General features: G+C 41.4%; 1 protein-coding gene across 2 annotated transcripts in view; it reads left to right on the top strand.

Annotated features, from left to right (window-relative positions):
- The first annotated feature begins 2483 nt into the window (after window positions 1-2483).
- Window positions 2484-20490, top strand: part of LOC129869625 (mast/stem cell growth factor receptor Kit-like) — a 43586-nt gene continuing 25579 nt past the window's right edge. The window contains exons 1-8 of one of the 2 annotated variants that reach the window (XM_055944210.1): window positions 2484-2687; window positions 10415-10669; window positions 11651-11935; window positions 12069-12208; window positions 12678-12846; window positions 13059-13245; window positions 18777-18892; window positions 19189-19303. In XM_055944210.1, coding sequence (XP_055800185.1) covers window positions 2633-2687; window positions 10415-10669; window positions 11651-11935; window positions 12069-12208; window positions 12678-12846; window positions 13059-13245; window positions 18777-18892; window positions 19189-19303 — 1322 coding nt within the window. In that variant the 5' untranslated portion in view covers window positions 2484-2632. Of the gene's footprint in view, window positions 2688-10414; window positions 10670-11650; window positions 11936-12068; window positions 12209-12650; window positions 12847-13058; window positions 13246-18776; window positions 18893-19188; window positions 19304-20490 lie in introns of both variants that reach the window. The other variant, XM_055944209.1, reaches the window with a different exon arrangement.

Raw genomic sequence — 20490 nt, 5'->3', positions numbered from 1 at the left:
GCTTTAACCTCATAATTAGGGTCATGGTCCTGCTTGAAGGTGAATCTCCGTCCCAGTCTCAAATCTCTGGATGACTGAAACAGGTTTTCCTCAAGAATTTCCCTGTATTTAGCGCCATCCATCATTCCTTCAATTCTGACCAGTTTCCCAGTCCTTGCCGATGGAAAAACATCCCCACAGCATGATGCTGCCACCACCATGCTTCACTGTGGGGATGGTGTTCTCGGGGTGATGGGAGGTGTTAGGTTTGCGACAGACATAGCATTTTCCTTGATGGCCAAAAAACTACTTTTTAGTCTCATCTGACCAGAGTACCTTCTTCCATATGTTTGGAGAGTCTCCCACATGGCTTTTAGTGAACACCAAACGTGTTTGCTTATTTTATTCCTTTAAGCAATAGCTTTTTTTCTGGCCACTTCTGTAAAGCCCAGCTCTGTGGAGAGTGCGGCTTAACGTGGTCTTATGGACAGATACTCCAATCTCCGCTGTGGAGCTTTGCAGCTCCTTTAGGTTTATCTTTAGTCTCTTTGTTGCCTCTCTGATTAATGCCCTCCTTGCCTGGTCCATGAGTTTTGTGGGCAGCCCTCTCTTTGCAGGTTTGTTGTGGTGTCATATTCTTTCCTTTTTTTAACAATGGATTTAATGGTGCTCTGTGGGATGTTCAATGTTTCTGATATTTTTTTATAACCCAACCCTGATCTGTACTTCTCCACAACTTTGTCCCTGACCTGTTTGGCGAGCTCCTTGGTCTTCATGGTGCCGCTTGCTTGGTGCTGCAGCTTGCTTAGTGGTGTTGCAGACTCTGGGGGTATTTCGGAACAGGTGTATATATACTGAGATCATGTGACACTTAGATTGCACACAGGTGGACTTTATTTAACTATTTAACTCACTTCTGACGGTAATTGGTTGCACCAGATCTTATTTAGGGGCTTCATAGCAAAGGGGTGAATACATACGCAGGCACCACTTTTCAGTTTTTTATTTTTTAGAATTTTTTGAAACAAGTAATTTTTTTCATTTCACTTCACCAATTTGGACTATTTTGTGTATGTCCATGACATGAAATCCAAATAAAAATATATTTATATTACAGGTTGTAATGCAGCAAAATAGGAAAAACGCCAAGGGGGGATGAATACTTTAGAAGGGCTATGTATTGCACTTTGTGACATCAGATGATGTAAAAAGGGCTTTATAAGTACATTTTATTGATTGATTGATATTGTAGCCTAGCCTACACATTCTTTTCAGCAGATTAGAACTTTGTATAGTTTATACATCGTTCAGGGTGTAGAGATAGCCTGTTGGTTACCCTGTACCTTGACATTTTTAGTTAATCACTGAAACCTAATGAGGAAATTGGATATTTGTGCGCTCAGCATCAGGTTGCGTTCATTTCAATAATTAATCTATTGGACCGGGCACAGCATGGAGACATTGGAAAAAAGTAAATTAACAGCGATTTCTTCATGCACAGATTGATAAGTGACCTCGTTGTTGACTAAACAAATTGTTAGACATTACGAATAATTTTTCAATTAAAGAATGACACTTGTTTTGATCAACTATATGATTTGGGAATGTTAGTTCAATAGCCTAGTACGACTGTTTGTATATGCTCGCTAAATGGCTTGTTATTTTCCAAGAGCCTCGAGTCATTGGCTCAGATAAGGGCTGTGCTAGTCATATCTTGTCATCTCAGCAACTGTCATTATGGAAATGTCGAGGAATTCCTTAGAAGTATGCAAATAAGCAGTGTCATTTTCTAAGAGTTGGTTTTGCATAGACCTACTGTGGGCCTGTAGTGTTGTATAGATTTTTGTGACCATTTGCCTAGCCTATGCAGAGAGGCTTTTGTCATACATTTTTATCTCAACAATTTTTATCTCAACATTTGCATTCAAACTCAGTTTGTTAAACCTTGGAATGGTGTTTTTTGGTGTTTTGGTGGGGCTTCATGTACCACGTTATTTAATCAATACAAATATTTAATTTGATGTGGATGTTTTGGGTCTTTGCCCATAACTTTGCACATTTTAATGTAAATGTTTGAGGACAGGGTTTTGCTCTTTCTGGATTCCATTAGAATGACATCACAGAGAAAGAGACAGGGCAACAACTCTTACAATTCCAACTATTGAATCCTACAAGATACTCTTCTTAATTATACAACTACCTTTTTTGCCAAAGCAGAGATGATGAACAATTTTAATTGTCTATATTGGTATGTTAATACTAGTAAAGCCACTACTTTTGTGAAAAGATATTGATAACAAATTATATAGTATTATTATTTATTTTTTCAGTGCTTCCCGCGGCTATGCTTCCAATGCAAAGTATTGCTGTGAAGTTCTGGCATGCATGGAATGTAATTGAAATGCTTATTATTGTTGATGGCACACAACCCGCACCCTGCCCACGAACGACCTCTATAGACGCAGTTCAACACAACATCACCACCCGTTGATCTAGTACTTCAACACAATACCCCTGTGCAATGAGCGTTTAAGACGTTCATCTGCATGTTTTAAGCCTTCACTCAACTGCGGAGCAATCCGCGGCATTTACAAGCGCGAGCTCTTCAGAGCAGACATTGGCACCGCACTGCAATATAGATGGAATTGTAATAATGGAATACCACTGGGTACTGTTTTCTGTCTTGTTGCAGTTATCCTTCCAAACAGGTAAGACATAATATTGGTCAACATTGTCTCTCTGCCAACAGTTGTGGGGGTAGTTGTTGTTTTACATAAGTTTATTTTAACCACTTGGTGATTGATCACACTTCACGAACATGATCACCATGGTCACTGTACTAAATAGATTTGTTGCCACTGTTTTGCTCATTATTATATATATATATATATATATATATATATATATATATATATATATATATATATATATATATATATATATATATATATATATATATTGGTGCGCCATAAACATGCAATTTCTACAGTTAAGAATTGTATTGTAGCCTAGCATACACTTTTTTTCAGCGGATTAGAACTTTATCGTTCAGGATGTAGAGATACCCGGTACCTGGACATTTTTAGTTAATCACTGAAACCTAATGAGGACATTGGATATTTGTGCGCGCAGCATCAGGTTGCGTTCTTCTCAATAATGAATCTAGTGGACCGGGCAAAGCACGGAGACATTGGAAAAAAGTAAATTAACAGCGATTTCTTCATGCACAGATTGATAAGTGACCTCGTTGTAGTCTAAAATACTTGTTAGACATTACAATTAGGAATATTTTTTCAATTAAAGAATGACACTTGTTTTGATCAACTACATTCTTTGGGAACGTTAGTTCAATAGTCTAGTAGGACTGTTTGTATATGCTCGCTAAATGGCTTGTTATTTTCCAAGAGCCTCGAGTCATTGGCTCAGATAAGCGCTGTCCTAGTCATATCTTGTCATCTCAGCAATAACTGTCATTATGGAAATGTCGAGACATTTCTTAGAAGTAGGTAAATAGGCAGGGGCATTTTCGAAGAGTTAGTTTTGCATAGACCTGTGGGTCTGTAGCGTTTAATATAATTTTTGTGACCATTAGCCTAGCCTATACAGAGAAACTTTTGTCATACATTTTCAAATCAACAATTTTATATCAACATTTGCATTAAATCTCAGTTTTTTAAGCCTTGTAATTGTGTTTGTGTTAGGGCTTCATGTACCATATAACACATTTTTTTATAGAACTTACAACATGCCTCACCAGTGAATTTAATGTCTCACCTATAATTACATGCCTTACTTATAGATTTCATTTAAGGTTTATTGAGCAATATTGAGTTGTCAATGGAAGGCCTAACTCTGCTTGTAATTGCTTACATGGTTGAATAATCAATCCAAACAACACCCACTTGAAATCAGGCAAAGGCAGATAAATAATGTCAGTTATCCTGTGAAGTGATGCTTCCTGAAATAGAGGAATGCTTTCGTCTATAGAGTGGAGTAGAGTGGAGGGAATTTCCCTGCACAACTTGGTCAAAGCATTTCGTATTATTCTGTACGTAAATCCGAGACACTCCACTTGTAAAAATATAAAAACAGAACACCAATCTTCACTTCTATTACACTTTGGTAACTTAGGATTGAACATTAACACGTCGGCCCATTCCTAATTGGACCTTACTTTACATATGGTTACATTAATCAAATCAAATGGTATTTGTCACATGCACCGAATACAACCTTACAATGAAATGCTTACTTACAAGCACTTAACCAACAATGCTTTAAGAAGTTTTAAGAAAAATAAGTCTTAAGTAAAAAACAGAAAATATAAGTAACAAATAATTAAACAGCAGCAGTCAAATAACAATAGCAAGGCTATATACAGGGGGTACCGGTACAGAGTCAATGTGCGGGGCCACCGGTTAGTCGAGGTAATTGAGGTAATATGTACATGTAGTTAGAGTTAAAGTGACTATGCATAGATAATAAACAGAGAGTAGCAGCAGCGTTAAAGAGGGGCCTGAATAGCCCTTTGATTAGCTATACAGGAGTCTTATGGCTTGGGGGTAGAAGCTGTTAAGAAGCCCTTTGGACCTAGACTTGGTGCTCCGGTACTGCTTGCCATGCGGAAGCAGAGAGAACAGTCCATGACGAGGGTGGCTGGAGTCTTTGACAATTTTTAGGTCCTTCCTCTGACACCGCCTGGTGTAGAGGTCCTGGATAGCAGGAAGCTTTGCTCCCATGATTGGGAGTCCCAGTGAAGCACTGGGCCGTACGCACTACCCTCTGTAGTGCCTTGCAGTTGGATGCCGAGCAGTTGCCACAGCAGGCAGTGATGCAACCAGTCAGGATGCTCTCGATGGTGCAGCTGTAGAACCTTTTGAGGATCTGAGGACCCATGTTTAACAGTATAACTTTATGGCGTCCCCTCGCCCCGACCCGGGCGCGAACCAGGGACCCTCTGCACACATCAACAACTGACACCCACGGAGCGTCGTTACCCATCGCTCCACAAAAGCCACGGCCCTTGCAGAGCAAGGGGAAACACTACTTCTAGGTTTCAGAGCAAGTGACGTAACTGATTGAAACGCTATTAGCGCGTACCCGCTAACTAGCTAGCCATTTCACATCCGTTACACATGCCAAATATTTTCAGTCTCCTGAGGGGAAATAGGTTTTGTAGTGCCCTCTTCACGACTAACTTAGTGTGTTTGGACGATGATAGTTTGTTTGATGTGGACACCAAGGAACTTGAAGCTCTCAACCTGCTCCACTACAGCCCTGTCGATGAGAATGGGGGCATGCTGTGGGGGCATGAACAGGGAGTACAGGAGGAGCCTGAGCATACACCTCTGAGGGGCCCCCGTGTTGAGGATCAGCGAGGCGGATATGTTGGTACATACCCTTACCACCTGGTTTCGGCCCGCCAAGAAGTCCAGGATTCAGTTGCAGAGGGAGGTGTTCAGTCCCAGGGTCCTTAGTTTAGTGATGAGCTTTGAGGGCAGTATGGTGTTGAACGCTGAGCTGTAGTCAATGAACAGCATTCTCACGTAGGTGTTCTTTTTGTCCAGGTGGGAAAGGGCAGTGTTGAGTGCAATATAGATTGCATTGTTTGTGGATCTGTTGGGGCGGTATGCAAATTGGAGTGGGTCTAGGGTTTCTGGGATAAAGGTGTTGATGTGAGCCATTACCAGGTTTTCATAGCACTTCATGGCTACAGACGTGAGTGCTACGGGTCGGTAGTAATTTAGGCAGGTTGCCTTAGTGTTCTTGACCAAAAACTAATGTAGGGTGGATTGGTGGGCATATGCTGCAAATGTCTATCAACCTAAAAGTCGCGAGTTCGAATTTCATCACGGTCAACTTTAGCATTTGAGCTAATTAGAAAGTTTTTAGCTACTTTGCAACTACTTAGCATGTTAGCTAACCCTAACGTTTTACCAAACCTTCACCTAACCTGCTGCCTGAACGTCTATCAACCCAAGGGATGCGAGTTTGAATCTCATCACGGACAACTTTAGCATTTTAGACAATTTTGCAACATTTCAATTTTTACTTCGTTTAACTACTTTGCAACTACTTAGCATGTTCGCTAACCCTTCTCCTAACCCTAAACTTAAACCTTTTAGCTAAACCCTTCACCTAACCTTAACCATTTTAGCTAATCCTTCTCCTTCCCCTAACCCAAACCTTAATCCTTTAACCTAACTCCTAAACTTAAACTTAACCCTAACCTTAACCTTAACCCTGACCCCTAACCCTAACCTCTAGCCTAGCTAACGTTAGCAGGCTAGCAAACGTTAGCCACCTAGCTAGAATGTAATACATATCATTCATTTAGCAAATTTGTAACATATTGCACGTTTTGCAAATTAATAACATATAACACGTTTTGCAAATTCATTACATATTGTACTTTTTGCAAATTCGTAACATACAGTGCCTTGCAAAAGTGTTAATCCCTCTTGGCGCTTTTCATATTTTGTTGCATTACAACTTGTAATTTAAATGTATTTTTATTTGGATTTCATGTAATGGACATTCTCAAAATAGTCCAAATTGGTTAAGTGAAATGATTTTATTTTTTATTTTTAAGAAATTAAATTTTTTGGGGGGGGTAGTGCATGCATATGTATTCACCCCTTTGCTATGAAGACCATAAATAACATCTGGTGCAACCAATTACTTTCAGAAGTCACATAATTAATTAAATAAAGTCCCCCTGTGTGCAATTTAAGTGTCACATGATCTGTCACATGATCTGAGTATATGTACACCTGTTCTGAAAGGTCCCAGAGTCTGCAACACCACCAAGCAAGCAGCACCATGACGACCAAGGAGCTTGCCAAACAGGTCAGGGACAAAGTTGTGGAGAAGTACAGATCAGGGTTGGGTTATAAAAAAATATCAGAAACATTGAACATCCCGCGGAGCACCATTTAAATCCATTGTTAAAAAAAGGAAAGAATATGGCACCACAACAAACCTGCCAAGAGAGGGCCGCCCACCAAAACTCATGGAACAGGCAAGTAGGGCATTAAGCAGAGAGGCAACAAAGAGACCAAAGATAACCTTGAAGGAGCTACAAAGCTCCACAGCGGAGATTGGAGTATCTGTCCATAGGACCACTTTAAGCCATACACTCCACAGAGCTGAGCTTTACGGAAGAGTAGCCAGAAAAAAAGCCATTGCTTAAAACCTCTAACGCCTCACAAACCCGGATCCGGGAGCACCCCCATCACAAAAGCTGACTAGCATAGCCTATCCTAAAGTTACAGGGATATCATCAAATAAAATGTTCATGAAATCACAAGTCCAAGACACCAAATGAAAGATACAGATCTTGTGATTCAAGCCATCATCTCTGATTTTTAAAATGTTTTACAGGGAAGACACAATATGTAAATCTATTAGCTAACCACGATAGTAAAAGACACAACTTTTTTTGTCCACCATTTTTTTCCTGCATAGGTAGCTATCACAATTTCGACCAAATAAAGATATAAATAGCCACTAACCAAGAAACAACCTCATCAGATGACAGTCTGATAACATATTTATTGTATAGCATAGGTTTTGTTAGAAAAATGTGCATATTTCAGGTATAAATCATAGTTTACAATTGCAGCCCCCATCACAACTGTCACTAAAATGACTAGAATAACTACAGAGACCATCGTGTATTAGCTAATTACTCATCATAAAACATTTCTTAAAAATACACAGCGTACAGCAGATGAAAGACACAGATCATGTGAATATAGCCAATATGTCAGATTTTCTAAGTGTTTCACAGCGAAACACACAATATAGCGTTATCTTAGCTTACTACAATAGTCAGTCACACAGCAGCATTGATTCAAGGCAAAAATAGCAATAACGTTATAAACCACCAAACGCTATTAATTTTTTCACTAACCTTCTCAGAATTCTTCAGATGACAGTCCTGTAACATCATATTACACAATCCATATAGGTTTTGTTCGAAAATGTGCATATTTAGCAGCACACACCGTGGTTATACAATGTGATCAGTAGCAACAGGGCATGCATTCTGGCCGGCGCCATCTTGGAAAGGCACCTACTCTTATCGAAAGCTATTCATAAACTTGACTAAAAAAATACAGGTTGGACAGCAATTGAAAGACAAATTAGTTCTTAATGCAATCGCTGAGTTAGATTTTTTAAATTAACGTTATTAGACATACAGTGTGCGTTACAGCCAGACTAGTGCCGCAATAATGGCCGACAAATACGTCCACATTTTTCCACATAAATACGGAATAACATCATAAATAGCTCTTACTTTTGGACGAGCTTCCATCAGAATCTTGGCGAAGTGGTCCTTAGTCCAAAAGAATTGTTGCTTGGTTGTAAAAAGTCGTGTTCAAATTCGGAAGTAGCAGCTAACAAGTAGCTATACCAAACAGCATGCCCAAAACGTTATACTCAATACTAAGGAAATTCCAAAAATAGCAACATACTCGCATAAACTGATATAACTCGGTTTAAAATAACTTCGTTATGATGTTTCTAACACCTGTAACGAATTAAATTACAGACGGATATTTCTAAGGTCAATAACTGAGCGTTCCAAAATACCATTCTGAGGTCTTGCTTTGCGTAACAAACCCAACACCTCTCATCACCCCGAGAACACCATCCCATGGTGGTGGCAGAATCATGCTGTGGGGATGTTTTTCATCGGAAGGGACTGGGAAACTGGTCAGAATTGAAGGAATGATGGATGGCGCTAAATACAGGGAAATTCTTGAGGAAAACCTATTTCAGTGATTTGAGACTGGGATGGAGGTTCAACTTCCAGCAGGACAATGGCACTAAGCATACTGCCAAAGCAACACTCGAGTGGTTTAAGAGGAAACATTTAAATGTCTTGGAATGGCCTAGTCAAAGCCCAGACCTCAAAAAGCCCAGACCCCAATCCAATTGTACGCCAACGGATCCCATCCAACTTGAAGGAGCTGGAGCAGTTATGCCTTGAAGAATGGTCAGAAATCCCAGTGGCTAGATGTGCCAAGCTTATAGAGACACACCCCAAGAGACTTGCAGCTGTAATTGCTACAAAAGGTGTCTCTATAAAGTATTGACTTTGGGGGGTGAATAGATATGCTTAGATACGTTTTTATTTTTTTGTGTGATATTTCTTGTTTGTTTCACAAGAAAAAATATTTAGCATCTTCAAAGTGGTAGGCAAGTTGTGTAAATCAAATGACACAACCTCCCCCAAAATCTATTCCAATTCCAGGTTGTAAGGCAACAAAATAGGAAAAATGCCAAGGGGGTGAATACTTTCGCAAACCACTGTATCATACTAAATGGGTGATGGACATCCACAAATTAATACATACCATACAAAACGTAACAAGCAATGCAATATGGGGTGTCTCAGATTTACGAACATAATAATACAAAGTGCTTTGAGTCCAGGTTGTTCTGCATGGTGGGCTTTGGCTGGTTGGTGGTCTGTTAAAGAGAACAGCGCACAGTACGTTGTACCTGGCGAGTCTTTGTCCTGGACGCAATGCCCAGGTAGGCCAGTTCTACCTACATCTCACCTGTGCAGGGGTTGTCTGCTCTGCAGTTTATTTTGTGTTGCCTGTGGGTGATTTTTCTTTTCCACTGTTCTAACCCATCCTCTGCCAAATTCTATTTAGGCTTTATTCAAAGTGTTCTAGTTGACTATTTCATACCGTAACATTTCTGTCGGGTTGAGAGCCGAAGGGCACATAGGGAATGGGACGGGAGATAACTTGTTTGGCGTTCAAGACAAAATCAATATGACACTCCTCCCGTGCTGATATTGCTGCAGTTAGATTTCAAGTTGTGCCAAGAATTGTACATGGTGCATTGTTTTACATCTTTGCCAAAGCGATAACTCACCTGTCATTTTTCAGTCATAAAGTGTTGTCAATATGTTGCTAGGAGTGCTATGATAATGATTTGTATTAATATCAAAGTGCATGCAAAACAAGCTCTGAGGGTCTTGTCTACCCGTCCTCAGTGTTGACATACATTTCTAGCAGAGGAGGCTGGTAGGAGGAGCTATAGGAGGATGGGCTCATTGTAATGGCTGGAATGGAATACATTAAATGAATGTTGTTTCCGTATGTTTGATGTTTGATACCGTTCTATTTATTCCCTTCCAGCCATTACAATGAGCCTATACTCCTATGTCTCCTCCCACCAGCCTCCTCTGATTTCTAGCCGACTATTACTGTTGAAGTCCCTGCAGTGCACTCTTTGCTGTTAATGATAGGCACTTGTACTTACTTATTTACGCCATTCTGTTAAACGTGTGTTATATGACACGGAGTGAGGACTGTGGCGTTTTGTGATTACGTTTTCAGTGACTATGTGCATGATATCCAGAGCCTATTTGATCTATACTTTAATGACCATCCCAACCATGTTACTACAGGTAGCGCCAGACCCACCATCACCCCCAGAGGCCTCCACCTGGTCATTCCACTCAACATCCCCTTCAGCCTGCTTTGCCAGGGTGACCAGGTGGTGCAGTGGAAGCGGGAGGATCGCCCCAAACTGAGGGGCGAGGAGCGGACTAATGGGTCGTCCGTCCTGAAAATTCCCAGAGCTCAGCCTGGCCACATGGGCCGATACATCTGTCTGGAGGAGAGAACCGGAGAGCAGAGCTCTATCTACGTCTACGTCAAAGGTGTGTTTCTTTCTGAGTCAACATTCATAGCCCTGTTTACATGTGTGGGCATGTATGTGGGAGCTTTTATGTGTATAAGGCAGTGGCTCTCAATCCTGGTCCTGGGGACCCAAAGGGATGCACATTTTGTTTCTTCCCCCTAACACTACACACCTATCTCAAATCATCAAAGCCTGATGACGAGTTGATGGTTTGAATCGGGTGTGTAGTGTTAGGGCAAAACAAAAAAGTGCACCCCTTTGTGTCCCCAGGATTGAGATCCACTGGTATAAGGGTATGAGTGAGTGCGTGAGTGAGAAAGAGTGGGTGGGAGAAAGTGTGCATACAAGAAAGGTAAGCCTCTGAGAGGCTTGTGAACATTTATTTGAGGCAGAACAAGTAATGAAATCTTTTTTTGGAGGGGCACTGTGTGTGGGTATGTTTGTGCATGAAGGTGTTTACTGGATTGATCAGTCTTTGGATCAGTCTTTGGATCGTGCCATGTCCATATGGCAGTGCATCTGGGCTCCTGAGTGGCGCAGCGGTCTAAGGCACTGCGTCTCAGTGCAAGAGGCATCACTACAGTCCTTGGCTTGTATCCAGGCTGTATCACATCCAGCCATGATTGGGAGTCCCATAGGGCGGCGCACAATTGGCCCAGTGTCTTCCGGGTTTGCCCGTGGTAGGCCGTCATTGTAAATAAGAATTTGTTCTTAACTGACTTGCCTAGTTAAATAAAGGTTAAATAAAAAAAATAACTGCTTATTTCTTGGAAAGTGCCTACAGTGTGTGTGTGTGTGTATATGTGTGTCACTAATTGATTGATTGTTGGCTAAAGATCAAGCTGGATCTGTCTCCATGTTTGAATAACATAATTAGCACTATCTCCTAATCTCTTCTCTCAGTACTATACATAGAGCACGTGTACTCTGGACATCGTTCCATATATCTGAGACTGTTTTCATACCACACTGTTGATTTAAAGTCATTTTTTTTGGGCAGATCCTGATAATGTCTTTAGAAAGACCATTGTGTTCAGTATCCTGACTCGTGCGGGAGACAGTGCCTCCATCCCCTGCCTAGCAACCGACCCGAGAGTGGTCAACCTGCGCTTGGAGCCATGCCATGGCGGTGCCCTCCCTAATGATCTCCACTATGCTGCCAGCCTGGAGCGGGGCATGGTTATCTATGACACTAAGAAGGCCTTTGAGGGCTGTTACATCTGCACTGGCAGACTGGGCGGTGCCCTCGTTAAATCACACAGCTATGATCTGACTGTGCGACCAGGTAAAATAACATTAACTGTGCGTGCATCTGTGCATGTAGGCACTAACACAATCACTCCTGTGTTTGTGTTCTGGGATGTGAAGTACTGTATCCGTGACATAGTTTATTTGATATTCTGACATGTTTTACTCAGTCCCAGATGTGCCCCCTGTGATTGAGTTGCGTGGGCCCAAGAGGGTGGTCCTGACGCGGGGCCAGAATCTCACCCTGACCTGCAGCACCACCAACGTCAACGGAGACATCAAGCTGAAGTGGGTCGCTCCGCCGGGCACGGTGAGAACCCTTTGCCCTCTCTCTGAGGGGTTGGCCAGGGAGGCTGGAGGGATACCTATAGGACAGCTCTCCAATAGACTGATTGGAAAATAGATTTTTACTGAAATAGAGCAAAAGTTAAATGTCTTTTTATATTTTCTAGAGAGTCCAAAATGTTCCAAGTCTGAAACATCAGTATCTTGAGAAATTAGTGTGATGTTCAGTTGGCTGTGTGTGTATGTTTACTGAGTCTCAGGGTCCTGAGGTGTGTGCGTGTGTGTGCGTGTGTGTGCGTGTGTGTGCGTGTGTGTGCGTGTGTGTGCGTGTGTGTGTGTGTGTGTGTGGTGTGTGTGTGTGTGGGTGTGTGAGGTAAGCCCTCCTGTCCCCCTGCCCGGGGAGGGAAGGAATGCAGCCCAGACCAGACAGGGTTAATCTCTATAGATCTCTGGGTGTTGATTGACAGGATGCCGTGTGGGCTTCGTATCCACAGCAACCGGCAGTGGAGAATGGCTCACGCATCCTGACTGAGCCCATCACACACGTTCGCAGCGCTACACTCCAAGTCAACTCTGTCGGGACACAGAATTCTGGGAGATATCGATGTGAGGGTCAGAATGAGAGGGGGATCAGCTCTGAGTCAATCTGGCTGGACGTCTATGGTGAGTATATGGCATTGCAGTGCACTTCTGATCTATATTGAAATTCTCCATTTGAATGGGTTGTATTATGTATTTCCTTAACGTGAAACTATCGCAACACTAATTTGAAAATCTAAGTGGAAATGGAGTGGTTTTGTTAAGAAGAGTCAAAGGTATTTTCATGTGGGTGACTGTCAATGTGTCTGACCTGTGGGTTATTGTATGTCTTCCAGATAGAGGTTTCATCAACCTGGCTCCGTCAGATAACAGTTCTGTGCGTGTGCGTGCTGGGGAGAGTCTGTCCCTGCATGTGGACATGGAGGCCTATCCCAAACCACACACGTTCTCCTGGAGCTTCTCAGGCCAGCAGCTGAGGAACACCTCTGATCATGTCATCACCAAACAGAACCACCAACACAGGTACACACACATGCAAACAAACACACACACTCATCCACCAGGTTTCCGTTAGGATAATTTGGCGCTGGACAAGTGACCGGTAAGATTTAATTTATCAGACATTAAAGAATTGACCTGTCATCCATATGCATTGGGTGCGTAACCCATTAGGCCATCCACCCACGCAGCCCGTGCCATCAATAAATTACAGATATTGGCCTGCCAAGACAACTGGGACCATCACCTGACAAGAATCTCCAGGGGACAATGACGCAATCCCCCAAGAATGTTCAAGGGACCTTGACACATCGTCCCAACAACCGGTAACAAACAGGCTGACCTCGGTCGCCAGTTGAACAATGTTTCCTCGACACATTGGTGCGGCTGGCTTCCGGGTTAAGTGGCGGGTGTTAAGAAGTGTGGTTTGGCGGGTCATGTTTCGGGGGACGCATGACTCGACCTTCGCCTCCCGAGCCCGTTGGGGAGTTGCAGTGATAAGACAAGATTGAAATTGGGGAGAAAAATAAGGTAAAATACCCCCCCAAAATTATATATAATAAAAATACACTGAGACAACTGGGACCATCATCTGACAAGAACCTCCAGGGGACCATGATACAATCCCCCAAGAATGTTCAGGGGACCTTCACACAACGTCCCAAGAATGTCCTGGGGATGTCCGCGGGACCAACCGGTAACTAGACAAAACCTCCAGGGGACCATGACTCAACATCCCAATAATGTTCTAAAAACATCCCCGGGAATGTCCCTGGGACCAACCGGGAACTAGAAAAAACCTTTAGGGACCATGACTCAACGTCCTAAAAACATCCCCGGAACAAACCTGAGAACGTTTCATTGGGACCATCACGTGACATCCTAAGGACTAGTAAAATTAATGACCTAAAAAGTTCCTGCCATGTTCCTGACATGGTCTTCAGTGACATCCTGGTAACTTCAAGGAAACTAAACAAAGGTCCCCCAAAGAACGTTCCATTGGGGCTATTACACGATTTCCTGAGGACTAGTAAGATGAAAGTCCTGAGAATGTCCTAAAAACGTTCCTGACATGGTCCTCAATGACGTCCTGTGAACTTACAGGGAACTAGACGAAGATCCCCCAGAGAACATTCCCTTGGTACCATCAAATTATGTTCTTAGAACCTTCCCAGAATGTTAGTGGGATAACATAGTGGGAATGTTGCCGAATGTCATCAGGACGTTCCCTGTTTGCTGGGTAGGTCTATTGATGTAATAATATAAAGGAAGAGAAGTTTAGGCCTAGCCCCAGAGAGATAGAGATATGCCTGTGGCATGCTACGACACTGACATTAATTAATTTATACTTGTCTGATGGGTTACTCTGTCTGTTATACAGATATAAGCGTACAGAAAGAGGCTAATTCATAAATTGTCAATTTTAATATTTTTTTGAAAGATGAGCATCATATTTTTATATTATAGGAGTCCTTCTGGTAAGCCTAAAACGTTCTTCCTCACCTCATTCAGCTGTCGGAGTCATTTGGAGCACCGGTGCGCACTGTCTTCATATCATAGACCTGCAGTATATGGTGTCTCCGAGGGGTCTTTGGCCTGGTTTGCTAACTATCTCTCTCAAAGAGTACAGTGTATAAAGTCAGAAAATCTGCGGTCTCAGCCACTGCTTGTCACCAAGGGAGTACCCCAAGGCTCGATCCTAGGCCCCACGCTCTTCTCAATTTACATCAACAGCAGGCAGGCAGTAGGAAGCTCTCTCATCCATTTATATGTAGATGATACAGTCTTATACTCAGGTGGCGGCTCCCCGGATTTTGTGCTAAATGCTCTACAAAAAAGCTTTCTTAGTGTCCAACAAGCTTTCTCTGCCCTTAACCTTTTTCTGAACACCTCCAAAACAAAGGTCATGTGGTTTGGTAAGAAGAATGCCCCTCTCCCCACCGGTGTGATTACTACCTCTGAGGATTTAGAGCTTGAGATAGTCACCTCATACAAGTACTTGGGAGTATGGCTAGATGGTACACTGTCCTTCTCAGCACATATCAAAGCTCCAGGCTAAGGTTAAATCTAGACATGGTTTCCTCTATCGTAATCTCTACTCTTTCACCACAGCTGCCAAACTAACCCTGATTCAGATGACCATCTTACCCATGCTAGATTACGGAGACGTAATTTATAGATCGGCAGGTAAGGGTGCTCTCGAGTGGCTAGATGTTCTTTACCATTCGGCCATCAGATTTGCCACTGATGCTCCTTATAGGACACATCACTGTATTCTATACCCCTCTGTAAACTGGTAATCTCTGTATACCCATCGCAAGACCCACTGGTTGATGCTTATTTATAAAACCCTCTTAGGCCTCACTCCCCCCTATCTGAGATATCTACTGCAGCCCTCATCCTCCACATACAACACACGTTCTGCCAGTCACACTCTGTTTATTTCCCCAAAGCACACACATCCATGGGTCGCTCTTTTTTTCAGTTCGCTGCAGCTAGCGACTGGAACGAGCTGCTAAAAACACTCAAACTGGACAGTTTTATCTCAATCTCTTCATTCAAAGACTCAATCGTGGACACTCTTACTGACAGTTGTGACTGCTTTGTGTGATGTATTGATGTCTCTACCTTCTTGCCCTTTGTGCTGTTGTCTGTGCCCAGTAATGTTTGTACCATGCTTTTGCTGCTACCATGTTGTGTTGCTACCATGTTGTTGTTATGTTGTGTTATTACCATGCTGCGTTGTCATGTGTTGCTGCCTTGCTATGTTGTTGTCTTAGGTTTCTCTTTATGTAGTGTTGTGTTGTCTCTCTTGTCGTGATGTGTGTTTTGTCCTATATTTATATTTGATTTATTAAAATTTTTTAATCCCAGCACCCGTCCCCGCAAGTGGCCTTTTTGCCTTTTGGTAGGACGTCATTGTAAATAAGAATTTGTTATTAACTGACTTGCCTAGTTAAATAAAGGTTAAATAACATAAAAAAATCTATAAAAATAATAGGCTATTAGCCACACCACACCAAATCTTCACAAACGTTTCTACAATTCATTAGGGTAATGTCAAAAGTATGTCAAGCCATTGTTTTTTTGGAAAATACAAACAGGATAAATTATATTTCGGTAAACACAACATTACAGTTGGAACTTATTTTGGCCAAAGAAACTGGCTCAACAAAATTAAACTATGCACTTACAAACTGGTTTAAACCTTCACAAAAGTTTTGAACAGGCTATATTGGAGCAATTACCAAGAAAGGCTTGTGCATACTATACCCAACAAATGACAGCAATGGGTTAATGATATTTATTTTACAACATGCCTACTTATAACCATCTACAGAGCACACAATTAAAAAGACAGATCGAACTTAATTTAGCCAATGGAAATGTCTCAACAGAATGAAACAAAACACGTTTAGCATATTTTAAATAACTGGGTTAATAAATAGGCCTACAATAATAACAATGATTTTTTTTAAATGAAATAATGATAAAACAAATTATTATAAATTAATGAAAAATTGCTTCCTACCTGAAGAGTGTGTTGCACAGTAGCCTACATTTGGCCGCGCCAACATTCTTCTCATCTTTGTTCACTACAACATTAAAACTTTTCCATACGGAGGACTTTACCTTTGTAGCAGAGCTCCAGATGAACATTTTCTCCTAGTGGCACCAGCCCATGATTTGGTTTTACCAACCTCAAAAATGGTGCCATCACACAATAGAAAAAAATAGTAGGCCTATCATCTTATAAAGTAATTCACAGTGTAATAGACTACTGAGATGGTATTGAAGAAATATGTTGTTTCATTATCTTGTGATGTTGGGATTCAAAATATGTGAATGTGCAACCTAATCCAGTGATTGTCATGCATTGTGGGTAGACAATGATGCAATTGTTGTTATATTTTACTTTTCAAATAGAGCTCCAGAATTTTCAGATTATTTTTTTTTTGCTTGCATCCTTATGTGCTCTAATATCATAGGCTAATTTATTTTAGGCTAATTCACCACCTGAGTAAGTGGAAAATCAAAACACATTAGCAATATCACTAACTCTAAAGATAATACCCACTCATAGTAACCATGTATTAATTTAACAGTACATTTAATGTCCAAAAAAATGTCCAATGAGGCCTATGCACTCCCAATGGCCAATGCACATTTCGCTAGCTCCCTATCTGTAAAAATAGTTGCTATTGAGCTTATAATTGAAGAGTTGAGAAATAGAAAGTATACCTACAGAAAGCTGAGAACATCTTCACTCCATCTGTGACAACAGTATAGCTGTTTTTTCCCAGCAACTGTATATTCAAATGTTATACAAACAGAACACTTTTCTTTCTCCCAGAGATTTTTTATCCTCAGGAAAGGAGAGAGAGATAGAGTGGCTCGCTGGACACAGAAACAGGCCCCAGCGAAACAGGTACAGGGGCAGGCAGGCACACACTTTCATGACAGGAATCATGAGGATAATGAACTTTACTGTTTGACCTAATCATGTTTTTAACCTCCTAAAAAATATGATGTTTTTAGTGAGGTGAATTAATGTGCAGCCCGCACCGATGCAACCAATTCATTTTTTTACTTGCACAACCAAGTCGAAGGGTCGCAAAATGCAACTAAATGGTCACAGTCTGGAGCCCTGCCTTGTAGACTTTTCACTATAGGTGTACTCTCTAACTTTTGTTTTACTCAATGAAAAAGGCCTCCATCTTCGCAATCAACATTAGGCTAGGCCAAGGTTCCTCTCTCGCTTTCTCTCCCTCCTCAGCCGCAGGGCTATCCCGGAGAATTTGGGCGGAATAAAGAAATCTGCCAAAATCTGCCAAAATCCGGCAATTACTGGCTAATGGAAACCCTGACACACACACACTCTTGCACAGCTAACCTTGTGGGCACATACAATTCAGTCCCATTCAAAATCCTATTTTCCCTAACATATACCCTAACCTTAACCCTAAACCTAGCTCCTAAATCTAATTCTAACACTAATTCTAACCTTAGCCCTAAACCCCTAGAAATGGCATTTGACATTGTAGGTACCAACAAAATGTCCCCAGTTGGTCAAATTTTCATTAGTTTACTATTATCGTGGTGACTTCTGGTCCCAACAAGTATAGTTAAACACGTCCACACACAAATACAAAAAAACACACTCTCCTTGCCCTGGGTCTATCACATGATGAATATGTTCATTACACCCTCTCACTGAAATGTAACACCTTTGGTACCTAACTGGCCCTGGGTCATTGAGAGATGATTACACTTTTATGCAACAGCCAGCCTTTCCCTGGCCCTGCTTTACCACACTCCAGAGCTGCCTGAGAAATTCAGTAAAAATTTATTAGTGCTTCTGGGCTTTTTGTGTGTGCTGTAATACTGTGCAGTTAAACTGTGGGGAAATAACCGGCTTTCTGGTGGTAAAGAATCATTGGGCAGTTGCTGAACCAAGCCTGGTACTGTGTTAATCATGAGGTGGTTTACTTAAATAAATCAGCTGCAATAACACCAGTTGCTTTTTACATTTTTGTGGTTGATTTAATCACCAGGTACAACAGTGAGCTCAGGCTGGTGCGTTTGAAAATGTCAGAGAGTGGAGTCTACACCTTTTATGCCTCCAATGGTGATGCAACAATCAATCAGTCATTTACCGTCTACGTTATCAGTAAGTCATGACATTATATTATCTTAAGGTGCCCTGGAGCCACACATACATTACATTGGGAAATGGGCAGTCTGAGACTTCACTTCTGCATACTGTCAATATGATGCAATTCATCATTAACATGATATGGCATTTATGACTAGATTTTCACAGACCATTTGGCATATGTGTTAAAGCCCAACACTTCTTTCGCCCCCCTCCCCCAACCATCAACACTGCAGTAATCCAGAGCATCACAGTTGATTTATATGCTATATATACCCACCTGGCATCAACACTAACATGTTTGTGCTCAGGTAAACCAGAGATTGTATCTCATGATGGCCCAGTTGATGGACAGGTGCGATGTGTAGCTGAGGGATACCCTGCCCCACAGATCACCTGGTACTACTGTGAACAGCCTTATATGAGGTGAGATCACTGGGGTAACACACACACATACTCCCAATGATATGCTATGATTGGTCTGTGTTGATAGATCAAGGGAATTTAGAAATTTAACTGTAATGACTTAAAGGGATAATTCAGGATTTTGGCAATGAAGCCCATTATCTACTTCCTCCAACGTTGCTCTTCCTAATATTTCTATATATCTTAATTCCATTATTTTACTTTTTAGATTTGTGTGTATTGTGGTGTATTGTTAGATAATACTGCACTGTTGGAGCTAGGAACACAACAATTTTGTTACACAATAATATCTGTTAAATATGTGAATGCAACCATTAAAATTTGATTTGATTTGAGAAGACGCCTTTTCAGACCTTAGTGAGAGGGTTTCAAAATTGTCTAATTGTCTTGACCTTCCCAGAGAATAAGCAGAAGTGGGATTGAACAGGTGTTATTTGTTGGTGGACGGAAGTGATCAGGGTTTGGAGAGAGGTGATTTGTGATTGGTTTGTTGGCTTGAAATGAGATGAACATTATGATTTGGGGATTGGACAGTATGTTCTCGGAAGTTATTTATAATGATGATGGCAACACCAATCCCAGGAAACACTGATAATGAGTCAGAGGCGATTGGCTAATCATTATCCAATCACTTTCAATTAGGATCAAATCAACTTAGAGAGCTGTCCAACTCAAACAAACATGCTTACAGTTACCCTTGCCATGTGTATTTGATTTTTTTGTAATTAAGGTACTAGGTGATGGTATGAAATGTTTTTGGAATGCCTCAATGTTTAAAATCAGCCTTTATTGGCCCACACATCCAACTTTATTGGCACACACAAATAAATAGTGTCTCACACTCTATATATAAACTCCCAGTAATTTATACCCAGTAAATTACTGGGAGTTTATATATATAGAGAGTGTGCGACTCTCTCTATTTATTTTTTGATAGCTTGCAGTTTATTTTCCGTTAGTCAGCAGCTCCACACTAAATAATGTTCTCTGAGTGTGCTCCAGCTCATGTTATTTATTAGACTATTAACACACACATACTGTACACACATACTGTACACACATACTGTACACACAAACTCTACACACATCCTGCACACACATAAAGAACACACATACCGCACACACATACTGTACACACATACTGTACACACATACTGCACACACAAACTCTACACACATACTGCACA

The sequence above is a fragment of the Salvelinus fontinalis genome, chromosome 14, assembly GCF_029448725.1.
Source record: "Salvelinus fontinalis isolate EN_2023a chromosome 14, ASM2944872v1, whole genome shotgun sequence".
Taxonomy (NCBI): Eukaryota; Metazoa; Chordata; class Actinopteri; order Salmoniformes; family Salmonidae; genus Salvelinus; species Salvelinus fontinalis.
This window is presented reverse-complemented; position numbering and strand designations above follow the sequence as displayed.